The 26,356-nt window shown below is 39.1% G+C and overlaps 1 protein-coding gene across 10 annotated transcripts in view; it reads right to left on the minus strand.

The window, feature by feature from the left end:
* Positions 1-26,356, minus strand: part of PDLIM5 (PDZ and LIM domain 5) — a 211,962-nt gene that overhangs the window by 15,213 nt on the left and 170,393 nt on the right. For all 10 annotated transcript variants that reach the window (XM_030865651.2, XM_060299779.1, XM_060299782.1 and 7 more), the window contains one exon: positions 3,043-3,217. In XM_030865651.2, the coding sequence (XP_030721511.1) occupies positions 3,043-3,217 (175 nt within the window). The remainder of the gene's footprint in view (positions 1-3,042; positions 3,218-26,356) is intronic.

Below are 26,356 nucleotides of genomic sequence, written 5' to 3' on the forward strand. Positions count from 1 at the left end.
GATCTATGGAGTTTTAAGCTAAAAATATGTTCAATAAGAGATAATCAGTTCAGTACCAACATTCAGTGACCCAGGTTTCTGAGATTTTCCAAAAACAATGAACTTTTCTACAAAAAAAATAAAATAAAACATAAAATTTGTCTTAGTTTGCCTTTACTTAAAAATATTTTTGAAAATTTTAAACATTTAGAAAATAAATATAAAACAATATAAATTATAAACAAATAATGTAAATTACACTGTGGAAAACCAAACAACAATATAAATTATAAAATAATCTTAAACTTCTCAGGTTCTGCCAGGTTACAATATTCTGTACTGAAAGTATCAAGCCTACAACTGCAGCTTGTTTTTAAAACAGGTGTCCAAGAGAATGTCACTTGACCTAACGCCTCCTTGCTTTGGTAAGTGATACTGACACTGAGGCCAAGAACTAGAATTATGCTTTGACTAGCTCTCTGAACTGACCACAATCTATTCAAGCTGCTTTAGCATTTGAGCACCAAGCAAATGTGCTATGTTAATTACTGTTATGGGATCTTGACATGAGCTAATACCTGTTCCTGTTAACTTCCCCAGTAAATGAAGCTCCAATGCTTAGCTGATAACAAGTGCTGAGATAATCCAGAGTAGTACAAAATTTAACAGATGAGGAGGCAATAAGTAGTGGCTATTCGTGTTTTTAACGTAATATTTATGTTACTTGGCAGAAGACTGTGCATTAAAATTATATCCTAGGCTAGCATTGAAAACTGAAACCATGGCAGTTAGGGGTGGGGAATGTAATTTCTATTTTGATCTTCAGATATTCTCCATACTAAGTTTTTCAGATGTGCTGGCAGTGGTGACAGCAGGATATCACAGAATTTTATAATCAGACAGCAAGAATCAGAAACTGATATGGCTTGACATTTTGTTAATCCATCCAGTAATCACTTGCTTATTACAACAGGACACAAACAGCAGTGACTCCTGTCTCCATAAAGGGTGTTTTTCTCCAGACTAAAGAATCCCCACATACCAGTCTACATAACCGAAGCACCATAACTTACAGAAACAATGTTACAAGTCAAAACTTATTTTTATTAATATTAACCTTAAAAACATAACCCAATATAGAGTTAGCAATTAAAAACATTGCTTTATTTATTGAGACAAAGCAGTATCACACTAGATTCTATAATAGTTTCAATATTTCTGTTAAGACCCTATAGTAGTACTTTAAAAAAAATGTCTCTAACCAAATTGATACTATGATCTGAAGGGTGAGTGGGTCTAGAGTCATGTATGATCTGTTCAGGTCAAACACTCACCGAATGGCTTTTGTGTGTCGGATACTGTGCTAGACTCTGGAAACTTCTACTGAGTTTCTGCTTCTCCCCATAAACCATTATTACCCCTCCCACTGCTGCTGGCTAATTCTTATACAGCAGGTGCTCACTGTGGAAAATACAAACTAAGGGAAAAATAACAGCTTACAAAATATCATGATTTCACTTCTGTAAAACAACATCTGTCCTTATGTGTGTGTGTTTTAAAAGTGTGAACTAAAATACTAATAGTGGTTACCTTGGGATGTGGAATTATGGATGAACTTTTATTTTCGCTTTCTGTTTTTCCATATTTTGGAAATGTCACAATGAACGCAGACTACCTTTAAAAGGCAAAAGCTATTTTTCAAAAAATCATGTACTCTGTGCTGTGCTCTTGACACATTTATTATTTAATAGTGAATTAAGGAGAAGAATATTTATATTTGGTTCTTAAATAAGGTATTGAGACTCCCTGTGCTCCATTTTAAGTAGTAACTAGAAACATTATCCTAAGCAATAATTATGTAAGAGAGGAGGGGAAAATGCAAGTAAGTCTTAACCTTTTTCAGCTTTAGAGGCGCTGTTGTTTCAACTATTACAAAACAAGGTAAATTAAAAATGATGAGAGAGCTTGAGCAGTCATTTCAAGTAATCATCTGTTACTGCCAACAAGAAAACTCACAGAGGCAACAGGGTCCTCTGGTGGGATCCCTGCATTAACATTCACACCTAAGCCTCATAACATTCTTCTTTTTTTTTTTTTAGATGTTGGGGGTAGGAGTTTATTAATTTATTTTTGCTGTGTTGGGTCTTCGTTTCTGTGCGAGGGCTTTCTCCAGTTGTGGCAAGCGGGGGCCACTCTACATCGCGGTGCGCGGGCCTCTCACTATCGCGGCCTCTCTTGTTGCGGAGCACTGGCTCCAGACGTGCAGGCTCAGTAGTTGTGGCTCACGGGCCTAGTTGCTCCGCGGCATGTGGGATCCTCCCAGACCAGGGCTCAAACCCGTGTCCCCTGCATTAGCAGGCAGATTCTCAACCACTGTGCCACCAGGGAAGCCCCCACCCCCATAACGTTTTAAAAGTCACTTGTTCAGAAACGCTGAGGTTTATAAGTGCCAGTGTAATACACTCACTTAAGAGCTTACTTTTAGCCTTTTCTGCTTATCAGAATTAAAGAAACAATAAAATACATTGGGATAAAAAATATTTTAAAGAAGCAGATTATGACCTAATCTAAAATGTAAAGCATTTATGAATAGATCTGAAGGTAATTATATCTTTTAGAGCTTAGGTATTCAAAAATCCAATCTTCTTTTCTCAAGGACTCAAAGTTCTTTATTTTACATCATTAGTTATTTTTCATCTAAATGAAAGTCCTCACTTTTACAATTTGTGAAATAATGGAGTTCTTTGGGGTCCCTTTGAGTCTTAATATTTGATTATTCTCTGAAAAGCCACATTAATCATTATTTTCCCTTAGTTCTGATAGGAATTAATAACTGACTAGATTGGTATTTTTAGTTTTATTATCACAGAGCCCAGAATTACTTTTTATTAAAATAGATTCTAACAAATGTACATATATTCATATGTGTCTACTTCAATACTATTATATAGAAATACAGCAAGAATATTTTCACTAATAAAATTTCTAATCTTCCAGAATATTAAAAAAAATCCATATTGGTATTAAGTCCTTTCAAGAAAAAATTAAAATCAAAAAACCAACCTGATGACCTGGTTGCAGTGGGCACACATCGGAGTTCGTTTCCCTGCGGGAATGTGCTCGGCCCTTTGCACCAAAGTGTCCTCATCACTGGGCTGGGGCTGCCTTTCGGCTGAGTTGGCTGATGCCACTGCTCCTGTGGATGTCCCGCTGCTTGCGACTCTTCTGGTAGAAGGTGCTAGGAGTTAAAACAGAAGAATCAGAATGACAACAAGCCAAATATAAACTTTTCCCAATAATCAAATAATAACATTACTTTAAAAAATAATCTATCCACTCACTTCTTCACTCATTCACTCACACTTATGGATAGGTTACAGACCAAACACTGGTCTGAGACTACAGAGTTAAAAAAGAAAAATTCAAGGATGACAACCCAGTGAAAGAGTTATGACAGATGACTGCAGAGGGTTTTGTAGGAAAAGCAGAGTCACCTCTGCTTCCAAGAGGAGATATGGTTAATGTTGAATATTGATGTTGAAATACTTCTAGTCATCCAGACATCTCTGCGAACCATTAATTAGATTTAACTCAAAATCTGTCCGAGCACATTAAAGATTTCAATGTGTTGAAGATAAAAGCAAAAATGAACTCCCTATATTCTGTCTCTTCCTGTACTGCCTAAGTAGACTGTGAAATCGGTCACCCGGTCATATAAGGCAGATACATAAGAATCATCTCATCCTAGGGCCTTCCTCTCCCTCCTCTGTGGTTATAATGGGTCCTGCTGACTTTACATCACAAATGGTTCTTGATTTCGCCCCCTTGTCTCCATTCCTACAATACTGTCCTGGTTCATGTCCTCAAAGTCTCCCACCTGGACTAACCACCAAATGCCTCGTCCGCCTTAAATTCGTACTCCCACTGCCACCGAGGACTGAAATCTTATCTGATCACAGCTCTGCATAAACCCTTTCAAGGATGTCATTCTTCTTTGACCACTGAGTGTAGTCCAATCTTCTAAGCACCACATACAGGTCCCTCCAGTGGTCTCTGCCTGCCGCACAGCCTCATCTGTCACCACCCTCTGCTTTTCTCTTTATGCTACAGTGAATACAAAACTGGCTCATTTCCCCTGTGAATGGGGCTATCTATTCACAGCCTGTCCTCACCTCACTTCTCTACCATTCTTCCTATTCACCTAGTAACCACCACTCATTAAGATGCAGCCCAGTCTGACTGGTGTGAAGTGATACCTCATTGTAGTTTTGATTTGCATTGCTCTACAATAAATGCTGGAGAGGGTGTGGAGAAAAGGGAACCCTCATACACTGTTGGTGGGAATGTAAATTGATACAGCCACTATGGAGAACAGTATGGAGGTTCCTTTAAAAACTACAAATAGAACTACCATACGACCCAGCAATCCCACTACTGGGCATATCCCCTGAGAAAACCATAATTCAAAAAGTCATCTAACACAATGTTCATTGCAGATCTATTTACAATAGCCAGGACATGGAAGCAACCTAAGTGTCCATCAACAGATGAATGGATAAAAAAGATGTGGCACATATATACAATGGAATATTACTCAGCCATAAAAAGAAACGAAATTGAGTTATTTGTAGTAAGGTGGATGGACCTAGAGTCTGTCATACAGAGTGAAGTAAGTCAGAAAGAGAAAAACAAGTACCGTATGCTAACACATATATATGGAATCTAAAAAAAAAAAGTGGTTCTGAAGAACCTAGGGGCAGGAGAGGAATAAAGACGCAGACGCAGAGAATGGACTTGAGGACACAGGGAGGGGAAGGGTAAGTTGGGACGAAGTGAGAGAGTGGCATGGAATTATATATACATTCCTAAATTTAAAATAGATAGCTAGTGGGAAGCAGCCGCATAGCACAGGGAGATCAGCTCGGTGCTCTGTGACCACCTAGAGGGGTGGGATAGGGCGGGTGGAGGGAGATGCAAGAGGGAGGAGATATGGGGATATATGTATACATATATCTGATTCACTTTTTTATAAAGCAGAAACTAACACACCATTGTAAAGCAATTATACTCCAATAAAGATGTTAAAAAAAAAAAAAAAGATGCAGCCCAGGAGTCAGCTGCTCCACAACTCCCCCCTGAACTATCTCTCCCCGCTTCCTCTTCCACATAATCCAGATTAAAGTCTTTTTCCCATGTTCCCGTAATTTTCCAAATGACTAGATTATTGCCTCTACTGCATGTATTTGTGTCTTTTCTTCCCCAGCTAGAGAGTAAGCTCCCTGAGGGCAGGAACTATGTCTTATTCTTCACCATAGCCACTAATACAGTGTCTGGAATGAATAAATGAATGAATGAATGAGTAAAGTGGAATCAATACATAAATGAACAACAGCAAAAACTGCGAAGGATTAAAACCAACAGGTCTGCTACTTACCCACAGGTGATTAAAGTGTAGTGGAAGAGAAAAGGCATATATTCTAATGGTTGACAAGGAACAACTTTTAAGAAAAGCATATAAATAATATAAATTGTGTGTGTATGTATGTGTGTGTGGTACGTATGTGGTACGTATGTATGTGTGCGTGTGTGCTGACGGGATTCACATTAAAGGCATGGTTAGAACTGGATAAGGTTAATTAGCATACTTGAAAGGCTATTTCTCCCTCAGGAGAATAAAGCCTGTTTGCAATGATGTGCAACTGCAGATCCAGAAGCCCTGCATTTATAAACACGTGGCACATCTCCTCCAGCTCTGCCTGGCACTTGAGCTGTGAAATGGCACTTGACAGGCCAGGGAGCTCGACTAGTGCCCATGTTTCAAGTGAGTCAACTGGATTAGGAACACGTTTTCACTCTCTTGGACTCACACTTTCTCTTACAGAAATGCAAAAGAAAGTTACTGTAATGTTTGCTTTGTCTACTCTCTTCCTAATGCCCTCACTGGCTTGCATAGCACAATGCTCCTTCAATTTCTAGATCCAGGCCTGACTGCTCTTGGAGAAAGCAGATATGCATCTTCACTGCCGCAAAGCTTGTTCTTATCTTTAAATTCAAGACAGGCAACATGGATTTCATCTGCTTGCGCACATTACCAGCTCATCCTCACTATTCCTGCATGTCTGCATTCTCCCACTTACTCACGCATGGCCCTCTGGCTCTGCTGTCCCTGTCAGCCCCCAGACCCTAAGAACTGTTCCCTTGGAAATGTTTCCAAGGTCTGTCCCTTAATCCAAACCCACGCTCCAGCATTTGAGTCCTGGTCTTGAACCCCTCAAGTCTGGACAATTCCAAGTCTCCTAACCAGTCTCTCTGTCTTCAGTCTCTTTTTCAGCCTATTCTGCTGGATTATTTTTCCAAATACACTACTCTGATCATATTTTCTTGCTTATAAAGCTTCCCTAACTCTTCCCTGCAAACTCTATGCATTCCTGACAGTCCAGTCCCTGCATGAGCTCACTCCAATCTTCTTTACAACCTTGTTTTTTACGTTCACCCACATCCCTGCCATTATCATCTAACTCAGTGATCTTTATTTACCATTTAACTTGTGCCGTCCCTATTGAAGGCTCTATTCTCAAATCCTTACAACAGCCTTATGATTTAGGCATGATTAGTACCACACTTTTACTCTAGCTGAGGCAAAGAGAGGTTAAGAAAGCGGTCCAAGGTCACACAGCAAATTAAGGGCAACCCTAAAGCCAGGCAGTCTGGCTCCAGAGTCTGTGCTCTTAAACACTATGCTATCGTCTACTCACTGTCCCCTGGACATGCCGTGACAGGCCCTGCTTCTATGAGGCACAGTCGATGAAATGTCCCTTTCTCCATGGCTACTCATGGATTTCCCATTCTGTAAGGCTCATGGAAATTCCATCTTCTTCCCCAGGATTCCCTGATTATCCCAGTCAGAAGTGTTCTCTTGTCCCTCTTAACATCTTTAACACCTCCACCTATGAAATATATTTGCTATTTATCAATATCCTGTAATATTTTTCCTTCCTAAATCAATGATAAACTCTGTAAAATGACAGCTTCCTTCTATTAACTTCTTTCTACCCATTACCAGAAAACTGCCTTAAAAATAGAAGGCAGGGCTTCCCTGGTGGCGCAGTGGTTGAGAGTCCGCCTGCCGATGCAGGGGACGCGGGTTCGTGCCCCGGTCCGGGAAGATCCCACATGCCGCGTTACGGCTGGGCCCGTGAGCCATGGCCGCTGAGCCTGCGCGTCCGGAGCCTGTGCTCCGCAACGGAAGAGGCCACAGCAGTGACAGGCCCATGTACCACAAAAAAAAAAAAAAAAAAAGGCAAAAAATTAATATTTAATCAAGTAAATGAAAAAGGAAAGGTTCCGAATCACTTTCATTTTGCCTTTTTAAAGAACACAATTGAGATAGCTATTTTTAAAATATGGATTAGGTTCAGGATTTCAAACAGTGGGAAAGTTACCAATTGAAAAATCTGAAAATCAGACCTCAAAGAGAGTCAAACCCTTTCATCTACCATATGCCTTTATTTCATCACATCTATGCATAAGCCCTAAAGTACTGAGTCACTGAGACATTTATAGCAATAAAAGAGTGTAGTAATTCCCCATCAGTCATTGTAAAATGGGACAGAATCCATCTGGCCCATGCTTCAAGGAGAAGGTACATGGGAACTAACTTATTTAACACGAGAAGCCATTCTTAAACATGAAACATGTGACTGTGTCTTAAACACATATAAAGAGGGTCTGAGCTCACTGCTGTTCCTTCCTTGGGAAGAAAAGCCTTGTTTTTTGTTACTGCCCCATTTTAACCACTTTGGATAAGATAGAAATTCTCACACCTCCGTTTTGTTGCTGTGTTGCTGGTACACTGGTCCTCACACAAAGCTACACAAGCCTTGTTAATTTTTACCAAGCCCTGAACATTTCCAAGGAACAGTTATTTCCCTTATGAATAAAGTGCTGTTTCATTTCTTCAGACTGAATTTCTCACTAGTCTAGCACAGGAGTGGGCAACTTTTGAGCTGTCAAGTGCCCACTCCCTGGCCTCTGCTCCCTTGGCTTATTGGGGAGAGGGAGGTGTAAGAAGGTGAAGTTTTAGAAAAGGGGAAGCACCACAACATGAGCCCAGCTTCCTTTATAATTCTGTATAAAACTGCACTACCGGCTTCCCTGGTGGTGCAGTGGTTGAGAGTCCGCCTGCCGATGCAGGGGACGCGGGTTCGTGCCCCGGTCCGGGAGGATCCCACATGCCGTGGAGCGGCTGGGCCCGTGAGCCATGGCCGCTGAGCCTGCGCATCCGGAGCCTGTGCTCCGCAATGGGAGAGGCCACAACAGTGAGAGGCCCGTGTACCGCAAAAAAACAAAACAAAACAAAAAAAAACTGCACTACCACACAGACAAAAACAGTCTTCCACGGGGAGTAGAGAGACCAAAATACTTCAAATTTATTGAAACTGCCATAAAAATAAATTTTATGTAGAAAAAAATATACATCTCTTTAGAGACAGCAGTTTAAAGACCTCAATCTACTTATCTGTAATAAAACCAGATTTTTCTTTTAAGTTCTAATAGAGGTATTAAATGGGAGCATTGAATAAGCCCTATTTCATAATCTAGGAACCTAAGTCACAAAAATTTAAGTGACTTATTCAAACTGAATAATGAGTAAGTCAGTAAAGTGTCACAATGAGAACATGAAGCGGAGCTTAGTTCTTGACTCAAGTTTTCCTTTTTAATCTTAATCTTGAACATCTTCCATTAAATTAGGCTTCTTTCATGGCTGATCTCTATCCCAATGGAACCATGTTTAAAAGTTAATTTTTTTCTTTTGTATTAAATATATTTCAGCATCATAAAACTCATCGAGAAATTTAAAGCCAGTAGCTACTCTCCAAAGTAAGTGTTAGTGAGATATCTTTTATTAACTTTAGAATGATAATTTATGAGTCTTAAAGGTTTGGAATGACATACATTCATACTTATTCTAAGCTTTTGTTTTTAGCACTATGATAGTCAAACCTAAGATTACAAAGATTATCATTAAATAAGTTAATATAAATTAGTGGGAAACCTAGCAGCACACTAGAATACCTTCTCAGTATATAATATGTAATGTTGTCAAATTAATCAAGTAAAATTTAACCAACGCACAATATGTTGAGTTGCTAGTTTTTAAAATATTTGTCATAGTGATATATCTGAGAATTCTAAGGGGCAATACTTTTTAAAAAAGCAAACAGACCACTGACTTACTAACCATGAAATTTAATTTACTACAAAGAAATAAGGTCATTTCTTTTGGACTATAGACTATAAATTGGTGATAAAGAATTTTTAAAAATTGAACCACGTGATATTCATTAATTTAGTAGAACACGTACCTCCTGATATTGGGGAAATTTTTGTGGTATATCACTTGGAAAGATAAAGTGAAAACTCTTTACTCTAGAAAGACCTTAATTGCATTTTTCCCCAAGCAGATGATTCAAGTTTGCATCATTTAGCAAATTAGTTAACACAAGTTTTAAGCAATCTTATCCTGAGGTTTAATTTTCTTTTCTAACCATTTTAAGGCCCTAACTATGTGATTTTCAAGTTTATCCAAGTAACTTCTCAGTAATGTGCCACATAAATATATTACTGGGGATTTGTAGAGTATTATGTTATAAAAGACTATGTAACATATAAGGAATTAGAAATCATCTAATTATTTACTATGTGCTTCAAATATAGCTGAGCTCACTAAAAGGCTCTTGTTTATATATATAAAGTTTCCAGAGAGAAAACAAAGATTAAGACCATTAGAATTCCAGGTAGTACAATGTGTGAATTCTCTGAAAACAGATGTTTTCCAACTATATTAAGAATAAGGTGGGTTAGGGACTGCCCTGGCAGTCCAGTGGTTAAGACTCCGCGCTTCCACTGCAGGGAGCATGGGTTCACTCCTTGGTCAGGGAACTAAGATTCCCGTATGCTGCAAAATAAATAAATAAATAAATAAAGAGGTGTTAAGATAAGAATAAGGTGGGTTATATGATATTTTTTCAAAAACAGCTGTTAACTCTAAACCAATATTGTTAAAAAAAAAAAAAAGAGTAGTGAAGATTATAATGTAGATTTAAATATCTGGCCAGGCTGTACCTGAACAGGCATGAAATTCATCAGTTAACTCTCTGGTTCAAGTCAAATTACTCAACTACCAGTAAAATATTCTTATTACTGGCATATATTAGGTGAAAAAACACTACGTTACATCAAACCTTACTTGGAAACTTAACATAAGTCAAATGGGGCTGGGGGATGATATCCCCCTAAACAAACAGATGTCGCTAAGCGTCTTCCAAGGAAGGTTACTCTTACTAGATGTAGTGCTTTTGAATTGCTGAACATATCATTCAGTAGGAGAGCAAGTTGGTGTTGAAAGATGAACTGCCCACGACAATATGAGAAATATATAACCTGATGACTGCTTACAACGTCCAGAGTACGTCCCAGTTCAAGCCATCATTACCTCTTGCTTGGATAACTTATTGCAGTGACTGCCTAAAGATCCTGCTCTACCCTTCCAAGGACATAGAGGCCAGGAAAGACTAAATCAGGTCACGCTGCTCCTCTGCTAAAAACCCTCCAACAACTCCCTTCTAAGTCAGAACTAAAACCAGAGGTCCTATAGAATCTGACTCCTGCGACCTCTCTGGCCTGATCTGCCACTTTTCCTTTGCTCACGAGCTACAGGGCACACTGTCTTCCTTACTATTTCTCTAAATGGCCAGTATGCTTCTAATTCAGGGCCTTTGTAGTTTCTAGTCCCTCTGCCTGGAAATCTTCTCCCCAGCTGCTTGCATGGCTTGCTCCCTCATTTCCTTCCTGTTCTCTGCTCAGAGGCCCTTTTACCCATGTGGCTTTCTCTCATCACCCTACATAAAACAGCAACCCTCTCTCTCCAAACCAGCATTCTCTATACTCCTTAACTGGTTTATCATCCCCATCTAACGTATTTTATATTCTTCTTATTGCTTTTTATCTCTCTCTCCACACCTTGAGGCCAGGGACACTGTCTGTTTCGTTCATTGCTGTATCTCTGGCACCTAGAACAGTCCCCAGCACGTTGCTTAACAAATCTCTGTTTAGAGAATGAATGACTCTGGCACCAAAATTATTGTCTTCCCACTGAAAGGAACCAGACTCCTTAGAGAAACTGCTGATTCTAGGATTGGGACAAACAATGAACATGGAAAGTCCAGAATATCTTGTCGAAGTAGAAAGCAAGAACGCTATCAAAGAACTAGAGTTGTATCAAATGGACTTAAAGAAGCAGATGAGACAGCCTGAACATTAATAATAATAATAATAACTACAAAGGATTGAAATACTTCAAATAAGTTAACATGAACTTACAATGATCCTGGAATTTAAAAAAACCACATTGATCATCTTTAGAGGATGCTACGGAAACAATTCATTATTTTAAAAACCCATAAAATTTAATAAAGAGGAAAAAAATCAAGCTTTACAACGTATCACCTGATAACCAATCATGTTTCGACTATATTCGCTCACTCCCCTGCCGTCTCTGAACTGTCCTGAAGCAAATTCAAGATTTATCATTTAATCCATAATATTTCAACATCATTTCTAAGAGTACTCTTTTTAAAAAATCTACCCATAATACCATTATCACACCTAAAATAAAACAAAAATCTCCTTATCATCATCAAATAACCAATTTTCCAATTTACTTCTGATTAACCTCTGTATTAGTTTTCTCTCGCTGCTGTAACAAATTACTAAAACCGCATCGACTTAAAAACAGCACAAGTGTATTATTTTACAGTTCTCCTATACTGATATTACCGGGCCAAAGTCAAGGCGTTGGCAGGGCCGAGTTTCTTCCTGAAAGCTCTAGGGAAAATCCATTTCCTTGCTTTTTTCCAGCTTCTAGAGCTGCCCAAATTCCATGGTTCATCCACCATCTCAAAGCCAGCAGGTTGAGTCCTTCTCACGCTACAGCACTCTAACCCTCTCTTTGCTTCCCTCTTCCAGTTTTAAAGGCCCTCGTGATTACAATGGGCCCACCAGGATAATATCCCTATTTTAAGGTCAGGTGATAAACAATCGTAATTCCATCTGCATCCCTAATTCCCCTTCGACATGCAATATAACATATTCACAGGCTCTGGATATTAGGACATGGACATCTTTGGGGGGACATTATTCGGCTTACCACACACACCCCAACACAATATTAATCAGGATCCAAATAAGGAAGGTCCATATACTACAGTTGGTGTATGTCTCCTAAATCTTTTAGTCTGTAATCCTTTCCATCTCCCCACTCCTTGCAATATACATGTAGAAGAAACTAAGTCTCTAGTTACATGTTTTTGTGTGTATTTGAACTTTTTTTATAGTAAAAAGTTAAAGAAAAATTTTATACATATTAAACTGAATTGTTTCATCTTTACAACAACAATATAAGGTAATATTATTACTATTTGATGGGTCAGGAATACAAAGCTCAGAAAGGATAAGTGATTTGCCCAAAGACATGTACAGCAATAAAATGAAGCAAATATTTTTTGAATAACTACTATATACCAAATAATGCGCTAGGCTTAACTGCTGCAAATAAGACAGATAGGATTTCTGCCCTCATGGAGTTTAAAGAAGGTTACAGACCAGTAATTAGTCAATTATGTTATAGTGGAGTTAGTGCTAGGATGATGGAAAGATAATCAGTTTAATTACAGATATCCATTCAGTCAAGTGTATACCTGCAGCCTACGGTGTGGCAGGTACTATGTTATACGCAGGTACCCAGTAGAGTAGGTGTACATGTTTCGTCCTTTCCCTCATAGAGCTCGAGCCTTTTTTTTTTTTTTTTGAGTTGGAGGTGCTCTTGGTTCATCTAAGTATAGACAGTCTACTGAATATATGAACTCAGGAAAAAGATCTGAGCTAGAAGAATGATTCAAGAGTTATCAGCACATTGATGACAACTGAGGCTGTGGGAATAAATGAAATTGTTCAGGGAAAGAGTGGCATGAAATAGAAAAGCTCCTAAGGCACAAGACAAATGACAGAAATACTTTGGGAACAGAGAAAGAGGTAGGAGAAAAACCAGGAGAGTGCATCATGGAAGCCAAAGAAGCAGAGTAGAGAACATGGGATCCAAAACCAAGTCTATCTGACTCCAAAGCCTATGTCCCTAAGCACTCGTTCACCAAATATTTATTATGTGCTTACTGTGTGCCAAGCTCTTTGCCAGGCACTACCTTGACCCAAGAAAATATGAAGGCAGATCTTCTTGACTGTGATCTAAACGTGGAAGTACTAACTTCTAGACCAGTTTAGAAGGAGGGGATAATGATAATGATGATTATCTTCTGCTATTTTAATTTTCTTAATAAGGCTGCTATGGTAAATTTAGGAATAATATATGAAAGCATTATTTTTTTATTTGCCCTGGTATGCCTAACATCTTAGATTATCACTTTTAAGTCCTTCATGTACCTGTAAAAGATAAGTTTATGGGCTTCCCTGGTGGCGCAGTGGTTGAGAGTCTGCCTGCCGATGCCGGGGACTGATTCTGATCCCACATGCTACGGAGCGGCTGGGCCCGTGAGCCATGGCCACTGAGCCTGCGCGTCCGGAGCCTGTGCTCCGCAATGGGAGAGGCCACAACAGTGAGAGGCCTGCATACGGCAAAAAAAAAAAAAAAAAGGTAAGTTTATTACAGAGATCTAACTTTCTCTTCCTCGACCTGGCTGTCCATCCTTTTCAGCCTTTATAATTAATGGCTTCAAAGTTCTTAAAATATAACATATGGCTATAAAGCTAATTCTTTATGTTTTGAGAAACATTTCAGAGAATTTATATAAACTGCTTCAGAAAGGGAAATATAATTATAGATCTAATGCTTTTGCTAAAGACAAAGAGGCCTGTAGCATTAAATGTTGAATCCATTTTTGTTGTACAAACTATATGGATGTAAATATTTCAACTACTATATTTGAATTAAGAGAAAGCAACAGAGAAAGTTATAGCAGTAAATCTATGGATAACCATCAAATATGTTTTAAGAACGCTGTAATATTTCATTCTCATTAAGTCAGAAATAAGGCTGAAATTAAGAATCTTAACATTCTCCCTCAAAAGAAAAAGGACAGATGTTTACAGCCTGGACCGAGAAGTCATACGTGAGGTTTTATGGTGTGAAAAACAACTGGCTCTACCAAAAGGCATGTTCCTGTTATAAACACTGAGGCTAATGGTGTCCTCATATAAATAACTGGGCTACATCACAGTGACACTCTGGCACTCTTGGGGAGATACAACATTGTAATTCAACATCTCAGAGAATATGTTCACGAAGGTATGGTAGAAATTTTACGCATACTAAATGGGTAGCGGTGATGGCAACACACTTGCATAGTATCACGGGCAGCAGGCGCGTTCTTCTCTGTCCTGTCCCCAGCCGCCTCAAATAGATGGTGGCCATGAGAAGCGTAGAATCTGTGCGTTTTGTCTGTCAAGCCCCTTATGTTGAAAGCATAAACAACAGTCTACTCTTCATAATCCAGGCATGAAATCATATCCAGTAGAAACAGAAAAGGTTTAATGTTGAGCCAAGATCTAGTATCAGAGGAAAGTACATTCTAGAGAGGTTTGTACAACTTTTGTTAAGTGGAATCAAAAAAATTTTTAATTCAATGATTAAAAGCAAAATTGGACAGATTAAACTATTATCATTTCCCTAAGCAGTGGAGAATGCTGGTATGTACACCATAAAGAATTGGAACAGGTGCACCCAAGCCTCAAAGTATCGAATATTTCCGCAACTTCAGGAGGTTTGTTTCTTCCATTAGCAACCAGCCTTTCAACTCTTAAGAACGCAGATTAAACTGGATCTCGGGTGTCTTAATTAAAGTGAGTGTGGGGACTTGGATTAGGTTTTCTCTGCTTTTTCAATTTTTTGCTTCACACATCATTAAAATTCGGGATACAGAAACTTGCCTTTATCACCCTACTAACTAACTTAACTAACTACTTACATAGAAAACTTCCATTTGGTCAGAGTTACAACTAAAAGAAACCCAGTCCGTACCTTGTAAATAAAGATAACAGATCTTAAAAAAAATCTGTTTTTGCCAACATTCTATTAAAAACCAACAAATTATTTATCACTTACAGAGTTTTCTAAATCATCTCAGTACCACTGTTACAATTTCGACTTTTATAATGGGAAGACAAGGCCATGCTCTAATCATGGGCACTCAATGTGCTTCATGCTGAGAGAGAGGCATGGGGGAGGGAGCGAGAGGGAGGGGAGGGGGGAAATAAAGACAACGAAACAAAGTCAGATAAAATAGTTAAGAAACCCACAAATCTGAGACGTGATTCATGACCTCCGGCGTACTAGAGAGGATCACTGGTAAACTCATACAGACTGTGCAAGCTAAGAATTTATTTAAAATACTAAATTTGTAGAATTTTACTCATATTTGAATGAGAAAACCATAAGGACATATATTAAAATTATTTATACTCACATTATATCTAGAGTTCTCACACATTTTATTGCCAAAGTAACATGAAATCCAAATGGGCTTGCCTTTTTACCATTTTCCCACCAATTTTCACCTATTTATTTAAGTGAGAAAGCAACCTAGTCTTAGAAGTAAAGGAGAAAGTGACCTCAGACTTGAGTGCTCATATAAATAAGGATTCTTTTAAGGTAGGCAAAACAAGCAGAAAGGGAAAGAAAATTTAAGAAGAGCTCCCCATGTCAAACAATACCAAACATGTCTCTAATGATGAATACAAGTTACTGGAAAATGTAAAACCTGGGATACTCCTTACATTTCCATTACTACTATTAATTCTCTAAGGTATCTTTCTCAATTAAAGTCATTAGATCTCTAAAATAAAATTATATTATCATTATCCAAAGTTATGCTTGAATTTCATATCTTTTAAAAGCAGAGAACATTGCTCAGCTATTTTATGCTGGAGGGAGCAGTATCTCTAGCATAATGACTGACGTTAAGAGACACTTGGGCTCCTCGTTCTTCTAATTTCTAGTGTGAACTTCGAAGTTCCATCATTTGGGGACTTAGTTTCCTCATCTGTAAAACAGCAAAAATAATAACTACCTCAAAGTGTGAGAGGGTTAAATAAGGTACTATAAGTGTTTACTTATAGTTCCTTGAGTGTGTAAGAAATGCTTCATAAATGTCAATTATTTTATACTCTGACATAAGATCTTAACATGGTTAAAAGAAATAAAGTATCCACTCATTCAAGAGCTACCTAGTGAGCACATTCAACGTTTTAGGTCTAGGAACTCTTCTGGTAGGAAAGATACACCCAAGAATAAGATACCTGCCCCCAAAGAATTTATCTTCTTATGGGTGATGTTCACAATCAAAGTGAACAGAGTGCTTTAGGATTAGTGCCTGTCAAGACTGCTCATGACCCCCAATAAAGTGTGCATCTACTATGCAGAATTAGCAAGCATACTTTTACTTATTCCTGTGGTCTAAACCTAGGGTTGGTAATTTTTTTTCTGTAAATGGCTAGAGAGTAAATATATTAGGCTTTGTGGGCCATATGGTTTATGTTGCAACTACTCAACTGTGCCACTGGAGCACCAAAGGAGCCACAGACAACACGTAAATGAATGAGCATGTCTGTGCTCTAATAAAACTTTATTTACAAAGACAGGTGTGTAATAATAAGAAGTAATAATTCTTTCTTTAAAAATTTTATCAAAGTAGAGCTGATTTACAATGTTGTGTTAATTTCTGCTGTATAGCAAAGTGACTCAGTTACGCATATATATTCTTTTTCATATTCTTTTCCATTATGGTTTATCACAGGGTATTGAACATAGTTCCCTGTGCTATACAGTAGGACCTTGCTGTTTATCCAACCTATATGTAATAGTTTGCATCTGCTAATCCCTAACTCCCAATCCTTTCCTCCCCCCACGCCCCCTCCCCCTTGGCAACCACAAGTCTGTTCTCTATGTCTGTGAGACTATTTCTGTTCCATAGATATGTTCATTTGTGTCATATTTTAGATTCCACATATAAGTGATATCATATGGCATTTGTCTTTCTCTCTTCTGACTTAAGGAAGTAATAATTCTTTATGAAAAGCATATGTGAATAAATCCAGGTATCTTCCCTTACAAAAGATTTAATATTTTAATCTCAGGATGAGACGAAAATGGGGAGAAAAGAAGAGCTTTCAACACAGAGCACTTGCATCAGAGCTGGGAAGGTTCCAACATGGGAAAAAATTCCAATAAGAGGACATTTAAAAAAAAAAAAAAAAAGAGGGCAGTTAATGGCTGCTACTTTTATTTTTTCCTATGTCAGGGCCATAATTCTAAACAAAAATATATTTGTTACATAAAGAGATAGAACATATTTATATGCTTCACACCATGGTTTTCACAATGGACAGCTCCAGTCAGGCCTTTACGGCAAGTGGACTGTTTAGTTTAATGATGTCAAAATGCAGGGGAGCAGATGGCAATAAAACATTATTAGAAGAGATGAAACATACGCAACTGGTAGCAGTTTACTTATTCATATCAAAACTTAAAAATGGAACCAATAAATCTATCCATCTTAGCTAAGCAAATCTAGTTATCTTGATTTATTACTGCAGACTAAAGCCTACAATGAAATTTGGGATGGTTGTAGAAACAGTAATTTCCTTTCTCACCCCTATCTTCTTTAGGCTTCAAATAAAATATAGAATTTATATCCACTTATAACTGAGATGCACATCACTCAGTCTTTGATCTAATCAGATCTCACAAATACATTCGAGTCTTCCTTGAAAAAAACAAAGAATACATCAGATCTCCCCAAAGCTCTGTCCATAGTGAATAAAGAAGCTTTTGCTTGTTGCTAAAATGTAGCATACACCAGAGGCAGGGTATGATAAAGGGTCATATTAACTAGAATCTTAGCTAAATTTTTAAAATGTAATTGAGATGCAATGAAAATGTTACTTGAAACAGATCTTAGTAATTGCTAGTTACCTAGTTTATCTGCCCTATGCAATCTTTTCTAGACTATCCCAAAGAGAGTTAGTTCTCCCTAAGTATATTCACTGATTTTATCCTATCATACAGAAAACTGCACTATTTAGTCAAAATAACAGGGGTTCAAATCACGATAGGACTCTGAACAATTCTTTTGACATTTCTCAGACTCTGCCACCTCATTGGGAAAATGATGCCCATTTAAAATTTTAATGACATTCTCTTACTGTACACTCTGAATAAAAAGATACTTTTAAAAACTGAAAGTATTACAAAAACATAATTTTTTTTACTACTAATAAATGATACCCACCATTTTACTGTTAAAAGAGGATATCTGTTCCCTTCGAGTCTACCAACTACAGTCTTGAGTTCCAAATGGCCAAATGATGAGTACTCCACAAAGACAGGATGCAACAGAAACTAAAATTAACTAAATATTCATTTTGAAAGCAAGTTTGTGCCTTACTCCCTTTTTCATTTGACCAAAATAAACTTACTGTGTTACTAAAAGATCTTCCAATGATCCCAACTTTTCTATTTATAGCTTACTTGCATTGTGCTTCTTCAAAACACAATTCATATTTTAAAAAAGAATCACCAATTTTTACAAGTCTCACTGTCAATTATGAGCCATTGTCTTCACTACGTATATTAAAATTGCTCCATAAAGAAAAAAGCAATTCACTAATAAAAAGCCTATATACATATTACAGGTATCCCCGGCACTGTCCTAAAATGCTATAAGAACTGCTAATGAAAACAGAAAAAGGAAAAATTTCAGCACAGCTAGACAACACTAACTACTGTGAAAGAAAACATAACAAAGCTTTTCATTTTCAATGGCCCTATGAAATAAGGTCACACTGCTTTCTATAGAAAATGGTGATTAAAGTATTAGCCAAGACTATATAGCTCCATGATTTTCTGAGTAAGAAATTACAAGTTATTTATTAAAAACTTATCATAATGTTAACACATTGAAGTATTATTACAAATGCTCTCAAAATCAACATATTTTGAAAGTGGGAAAGAAGTAAAAAGCCTGTAATTAATGGAAAAAAACCCTGAAAGCCTATTTACGGACTTAAAGCTTTCAGAACTACATACAAATAACAACATGAGTATTTAATTTTTGATCAGTGAGATTTTACAGAATTTTTCTTCTTTTGTCTTGGAAGAAACCTCTTTTCCATCTCATAATGTTTATTTCCATGACAACGTGTAGTATAATACATGTGCTTCCTGAAAAGGTAAGCAATTCGGTGAGGATCATGCCAAAGCTACCAGTCTCATATCTGCCACTATAAAGAACTGAAAAAGTCAACATTTACAAAATGCTGACTTAGGGGAAATCAATGCACTCACCTGAGGAAATGCTGCAAAAACAGGCTATGTTATAAAAGTAAACTTTAAGTTATTTCTCAAGTACAATACAAAATGCAATCTACTCAGATTTATATTTTGTAACTACACACATTACATAAACAAAGCTGTATTCAACCAAATTTTTGTGCCATAGTCTGACTTAGAACAAAGTATAGTTTCTTCAAGCCAAGTACAATCCTCTACCAGGTTTTAACAGAGGATACGTGAATACTCCATAAGGGATAAAGTTCCCTAGGGAAGCAATGGTTAGAACTTGCCTCCCCGGCAGATTTAAGTGTAAGTACTTTGCATTCTCTTGGAATTCTCTCGGTTCGCACCGGGTAACGTTCATTATTATTACCCCTATACTGGATAACCTCAACAACCTCTCAGTATTCTGCAGGACTCCAGTCTTAATCTCTACAGTGAAGTCATCATAATCTTTTAAACACATTAACACTATCATGATCTCTTAATCATGCAAATCTGACTGTGTCACTTTCCAACTTAGGAATCTTTCGGCATCAATCCACACTCTGTTACTTTCAAAGCCCCTTCTGACCAGCCCCACTAACCCATCCAGCTTTCTTTCCAGCCACTGGAATATATCCATCCTGGATATATTGAACTACTTGCCCTTCCACCAAGAAGGCAAGTTCTCTGACAGCTTTTGCATGTGTTGTTCTCTCTCCATCTTGGCCTCTTCCTAAAAATATTCAAGGAACACTGACTTCATACAATTTTACTTCAGGTACAAACATGAACACTGTGTTCTTGCATAAAATACGACTCCACTATAAACAAATACTTACTACACCTCGAGACTGTATCACTGCAACATTACTGGCCTCTTTCTCCCCCTTCCATTGATCCAGACCTCCACGCCTCTGGACCTTGTTATCGGATTTAACTCTTTGTATTTACCTTGAGGTTTTTTTTTTAAAAATTGATTTCTGTTACTGGCGTTTTGCATCCAAGTTAATTTGTCCATAGTGACAAGGTGGGTGAATATCCCTAATATTTCCTCTGCATTCCACTGCTTGGTTCCTTATATGCCATTAAGTTTCCAAATTTTCTGAGAAAAAAATTCCTGTGATACAGCTTCGGACCTATTACTAATTTTTTTTAATTACCGGAAAATAAAAATAAGAGTACTAGTTACAGTATTGCTAATGTTCACAACTTTTAAGGTTTCTGGGAGTTTAATGCTTCAAGGACAGTGGAGTCCCCTTCTCCTTTACCAATGTGTATAGTTCTTAACGGCAGCCATTGGCAGACAGCACGTCCACCTTTGTTCAAGGACTGTTGCGGGAATTTCAGGTCTGATAGGAGGAAAGAACAAAGCCTGGGGAATTCCTCAAATCATGTGAAGATGTCCAAAATAAGACAAACTAACCTATCCAGCCACTCACTCACTCACTCACTGACATTTACTGAGGGCCTATAAATGTGCCAGCTATCGGGTAAGCGCCATAAAGATTAGTAAGACTTGGTCCCTGTCCTTACGGGGATCTAAAAACAGTGGTAAAATACACATATGTAAACGACCAAAATGAACATGATGAACGTTATAACAAAGCAACCATCAAATTTCTGTAGGAACACAGAGGAAGGCAACTATGAAGGCTCAAGCAAGGTTCACAAAGGACGTGACATCTGGGCTTAAAGAGGGAAGAGAAAATTTCAGGGGTGGAAGGGTGGGAAAGCATTTCAAATAAAAGGAGCCTCCTGTACAAAGCTCAGAGGTGTGTGCCTGAGGAATGGTATGAACTCATGAGCCTGAGTGTGGCTGGGCTGGAGGGACCATGAGGAACGACATGACAACGTGTGGCTGGAGGAGAGGCTGGCACGAGGATGTGAGGGGACGGTAAGCCCTGTTAAGAAGCCAAACATTTAATATGTGGGCGGCAGAGCGCCCAAAACATTTTCAGGCAGGGAAGTCACATGAGGAGAACTGTTTTATTGGATGGTAACAGTGTAAGTTATTAATACTATCATTAAAAGGAATAAAGGGCTAGAAGCTTAACCTTTCTTGAGTACCCTCTATGGACAAAGCACTTCAATATATTTATATCATTTGAGCTTCCCAACAATGCTCTAGTGGACTTTCTGGACTCTTATTTTAATAGATCAAGAAATCGAAGGCTCAGAATCCTCCACCTGGGGAACATTCCTGGCTTTCTGAAATTCCTACCCCAGAGGGCAGGGGTTCCTATTCTTTAGGCCCCTCCAATCAACAAACTGTGATGAACAATGGGCCTGGAGGAGCTTCAAGATGGCAGAATGGTAAGACGCAGAGATCACCTTCCTCCCCACAGATACATCAGAAATACATCTACACGTGGAACAACTCCTACAGAACACCTACTGAATGCTGGCAGAAGACCTCAGACCTCCCAAAAGGCAAGAAACCCCCCACGTAATTGGGTAGGGCAAAAGAAAAAACAGAGACAAAAGGATAGGGACAGGACCTGCACCAGTGGGAGGGAGCTGTGAAGGAGGAAAGGTTTCCACACACTACGAAGGCCCTTCGCGGGCGGAGACTGCGGGTGGCGGAGCGGGGAAAGCTTCGGAGCCGCGGAAGAGAGCGCAGCAACAGGGGTGCGGAGGGCAAAGCGGAGAGATTCCCGCACAGAGGATCGGCACCGACCGGCACTCACCAGCCCGAGAGGCTTGTCTGCTCACACGCTGGGGCGGGCGGGGGCTGGGAGCTGAGGCTCGGGCTTTGGTGGGACCGCAGGGAGAGGACTGGGGTTGGCAGCGTGAACACAGCCAGAAGGGCTTAGTGCGCCACAGCTAGCCGGGAGGGAGTCCGGGGAAAAGTCTGGACCTACCGAAGAGGCAAGAGACTTTTTCTTACCTCTTTGTTTCCTGGTGCGCGAGGAGAGGGGATTAAGAGCGCTGCTTAAAGGAGCTCCAGAGACGGGCGCGAGCCGCGGCTAAAAGCGCGGACCCCAGAGACGGGCGGGAGACGCTAAGGCTGCTGCTGCCGCCACCAAGAAGCCTGGGTGCGAGCACAGGTCACTATCCACACCCGCCTTCAGGGGAGCCCGTGCAGCCCGCCACTGCCAGGGTCCCGTGATCCAGGGACAACTTCCCCGGGAGAACGCACGGCGCACCTCCGGCTGGTGCAACATCACACCGGCCTCTGCTGCCGCAAGCTCGCCCAGCATCCGTACCCCTCCCTCCCCCCAGCCTGAGTGAGCCAGAGCCCCCGAATCACCTGCTCCTTTAACCCCATCCTGTCTGAGAGAAGAACAAGACGCCCTCAGGTGACCTACATGCAGCGGGTCCAAATCCAAAGCTGAACCCCGGGAGCTGTGCGAACAAAGAAGAGAATGGGAAATCTCTCCCAGCAGCCTCAGAAGCAGTGGATTAAATCTACACAATCAACATGATGTACCTGCATCTGTGGAATACCTGAATAGACAACCAATCATCCCAAATTGAGGAGATGGACTTTGGGAGCAATGATATATATATATATTTTTTCCCCTTTTTCTCTTTTTGTGAGTGTGTATGTGTATGCTTCTGTGTGTGATTTTGTCTGTATAGCTTTGCTTTTACCATTTGTCCTAGAGTTCTGTCTGGTTTTTTTTTGTTTGTTTCTTGTTTTTGTTTTTTTTTTTTTTAAGTAGATGTTGGGGGTAGGAGTTTATTAATTTATTTATTTTTGGCTGTGTTGGGTCTTCGTTTCTGTGCAAGGGCTTTCTCTAGTTGTGGCAAGTGGGGGCCACTCTTCATCGTGGCGCGCGGGCCTCTCACTATCGCGGCCCTCTCACTATCGCGGCCTCTCTTGTTGCGGAGCACAGGCTCCAGACACGCAGGCTCAGTAGTTGTGGCTCAGGGGCCTAGTTGCTCCGCGGCACGTGGGATCCTCCCAGACCAGGGCTCGAACCCGTGTCCCCTGCATTAGCAGGCAGACTCTCAACCACTGTGCCACCAGGGAAGCCCTGTTTTTTTTTTTAGTATAGTTTTCAGCATTTGTTATCATTGGTGGATTTGATTTTTGGTTTGGTTGCTCTGTTCTTTCTTTTTTTTTTTTTAATTACTTCAATCCTTCCTTCCTTCCTTCCTTCCTCCCTTCCTTTTTCTTTCTCCCTTTTATTCTGAGCCATCTTGGTGCTCTGACTGGGCATCAGGGCTGTGCCTCTGAGGTGGAAGAGCCAAGTTCAGGACATTGGTCCACCAGAGACCTCCCAGCTCCACGTAATATCAAATGGCAAAAATCACCCAGAGATCTCCATCTCAATGCCAAGACCCAGCTCCACTCAACAACCAGCAAGCTACAGTGCTGGACACCCTATGCCAAACAACTAGCAAGACAGGAACACAACCCCACCCATTAGCAGAGACGATGCTTAAAATCATAATAAGGTCACAGACACCCCAAAACACACCACCAGACGTGGACCTGCCCACCAGAAAGACAAGATCCACCACATCCACCAGAACACAGGCACTAGTCCCCTCCACCAGGAAGCCTACACAACCCACTGAACCAACCTTAGTCACTGGGGGCAGACACCAAAAACAATGGGAACTACGAACCTGAAGCCTGCAAAAAGGAGACCCCAAACACAGTAAGTTAAGCAAAATGAGAAGACAGAGAAACACACAAGAGATGAAGGAGCAAGGTAAAAACCCACCAGACCAAAGAAATGAAGAAGAAATAGGCAGTCTACCTGAAAAAGAATCCAGAGTAATGATAGTAAAGACGATCCAAAATCTTGGAAATAGAATGGAGAAAATACAAGAAACATTTAACAAGGACCTAGAGGAACTAAAGAGAAAACGAACAATGACAAACAACACAATAAATGAAATTTAAAAACTACAGAAGGAATCAATAGCAGAATAACTGAGGCAGAAGAACGGATAAGTGACCTAGAAGATAAAAGAGTGGAAATAACGACTGCAGAGTAGAATAAAGAAAAAAGAATGAAAAGAATTGAGGACAGTCTCAGAGACCTCTGGGACAACATTAAACACACCAACATTAGAATTATAGGGGTTCCAGAAGAAGAAGAGAAAAAGAAAGGGACTGAGAAAATATTTGAAGAGATTATAGTTGAAAACTTCCCTAATATGGAAAAGGAAATAGTCAAGTCCAGGAAGTGCAGAGAGTACCATACAGGATAAATCCAAGGAGAAACACACCAAGACGCATATTAATCAAATTATCAAAAATTAAATACAAAGAAAAAATATTAAAAGCAGCAAGGGAAAAACAACAAATAACATACAAGGGAATCCCCATAAGGTTAACAACTGATCTTTCAGCAGAAACTCTTCAAGCCAGAAGGGAGTGGCAGGACATATTTAACGTGATCAAAGGGAAAAACCTACAACCAAGATTACTCAACCAAGCAAGGATTTCATTCAGATTTGAGGGAGAAATTAAAACCTTTACAGACAAGCAAGAGCTAGGAGAATTCAGAACCACCAAACCAGCGTTACAACAAATGCTAAAGGAACTTCTCTAGGTAGGAAACACAAGAGAAGGAAAAGACCTACAATAACAAACCCAAAACAATTAAGAAAATGGTAATAGGAACATACATATCCATAATTACCTTAAATGTAATGCTCCAGCCAAAAGACACAGACTGGCTGAATGGATACAAAAACAAAACCCATATATATGCTGTCTACAAGAGACCCACTTCAGACCTAGGGAGACATACAGACTGAAAGTGAGGGGAGGAAAAAGATATTCCGTTCAAATGGAAATCAAAAGAAAGCTGGAGTAGCAATTCTCTATCAGACAAAATAGACTTTAAAACAAAGACTATTATAAGAGACAAAGAAGGACACCACATAATTATCAAGGGATCAATCCAAGAAGAAGATATAACAATTGTAAATATTTATACACCCAACATATGAGCACCTCAATACATAAGGCAAACGCTAACAGCCATAAAAGGGGAAATCGACAGTAATGCAATCATAGTAGGGGACTTTAACACCCCACTTTCAGCAATGGGCAAATCATCCAAAATGAAAATAAATGGAAACACAAGCTTTAAATGACACATTAAACAAGATGGACTTAATTGATATTTATAGGACATTCCATCCAAAAACAGCAGAATACACTTTCTTCTCAAGTGATCATGGAACATTCTCCAGGATAGATCATATCTTGGGTCACAAATCAAGCCTTGGTAAATTTAAGAAAACTGTAATTGTATCAAGTATCTTTTCCGACCACAACGCTATGAGACTAGATATCAATTACAGGGAAAAAAATCTGTAAAAAATACAAACACATGGAGGCTAAACAATACACTACTTAATAACCAAGAGATCACTGAGGAAATCAAAAAATACTTAGAAGCAAATGACAATGAAAACACAATGACCCAAAACCTATGGGATGCAGCAAAAGCAGTTCTAAGAGGGAAGTTTATAGCAATACAATCCTACCTTAAGAAACAAGAAACATCTCAAATAAACAACCTAACCTTACACCTAAAGCAATTAGAGAAAGAACAAAATAACCCCAAAGTTAGCAGAAGGAAAGAAATCATAAAGATCAGGTCAGAAATAAATAAAAAAGAAATGAAGGAAACAATAGCAAAGACCTATAATACTAAAAGCTGGTTCTTTAAGAAGATAAACAAAATTGATAAACCATTAGCCAGACTCATCAAGAGAAAAGGAAGACTCAAATCTATAGAATTAGAAATGAAAAAGGAGAAGTAACAAGTGACACTGCAGAAATACAAAGGATCATGAGAGATTACTACAAGCAACTATATACCAATAAAATGGACAAGCTGGAAGAAATGGACAAATTTTTAGAAAAGCACAACCTCCGAGACTGATCCAGGAAGAAATACAAAATATAAACAGACCAATCACAAGCACTGATATTGAAACTGATCAAAAATCATCCAACAGGGCCTCCCTGGTGGTGCAGTGGTTGAGAATCCGCCGCCGATGCAGGGGACACGG

Source organism: Globicephala melas, chromosome 5, assembly GCF_963455315.2.
Source record: "Globicephala melas chromosome 5, mGloMel1.2, whole genome shotgun sequence".
NCBI classification, from domain to species: Eukaryota; Metazoa; Chordata; class Mammalia; order Artiodactyla; family Delphinidae; genus Globicephala; species Globicephala melas.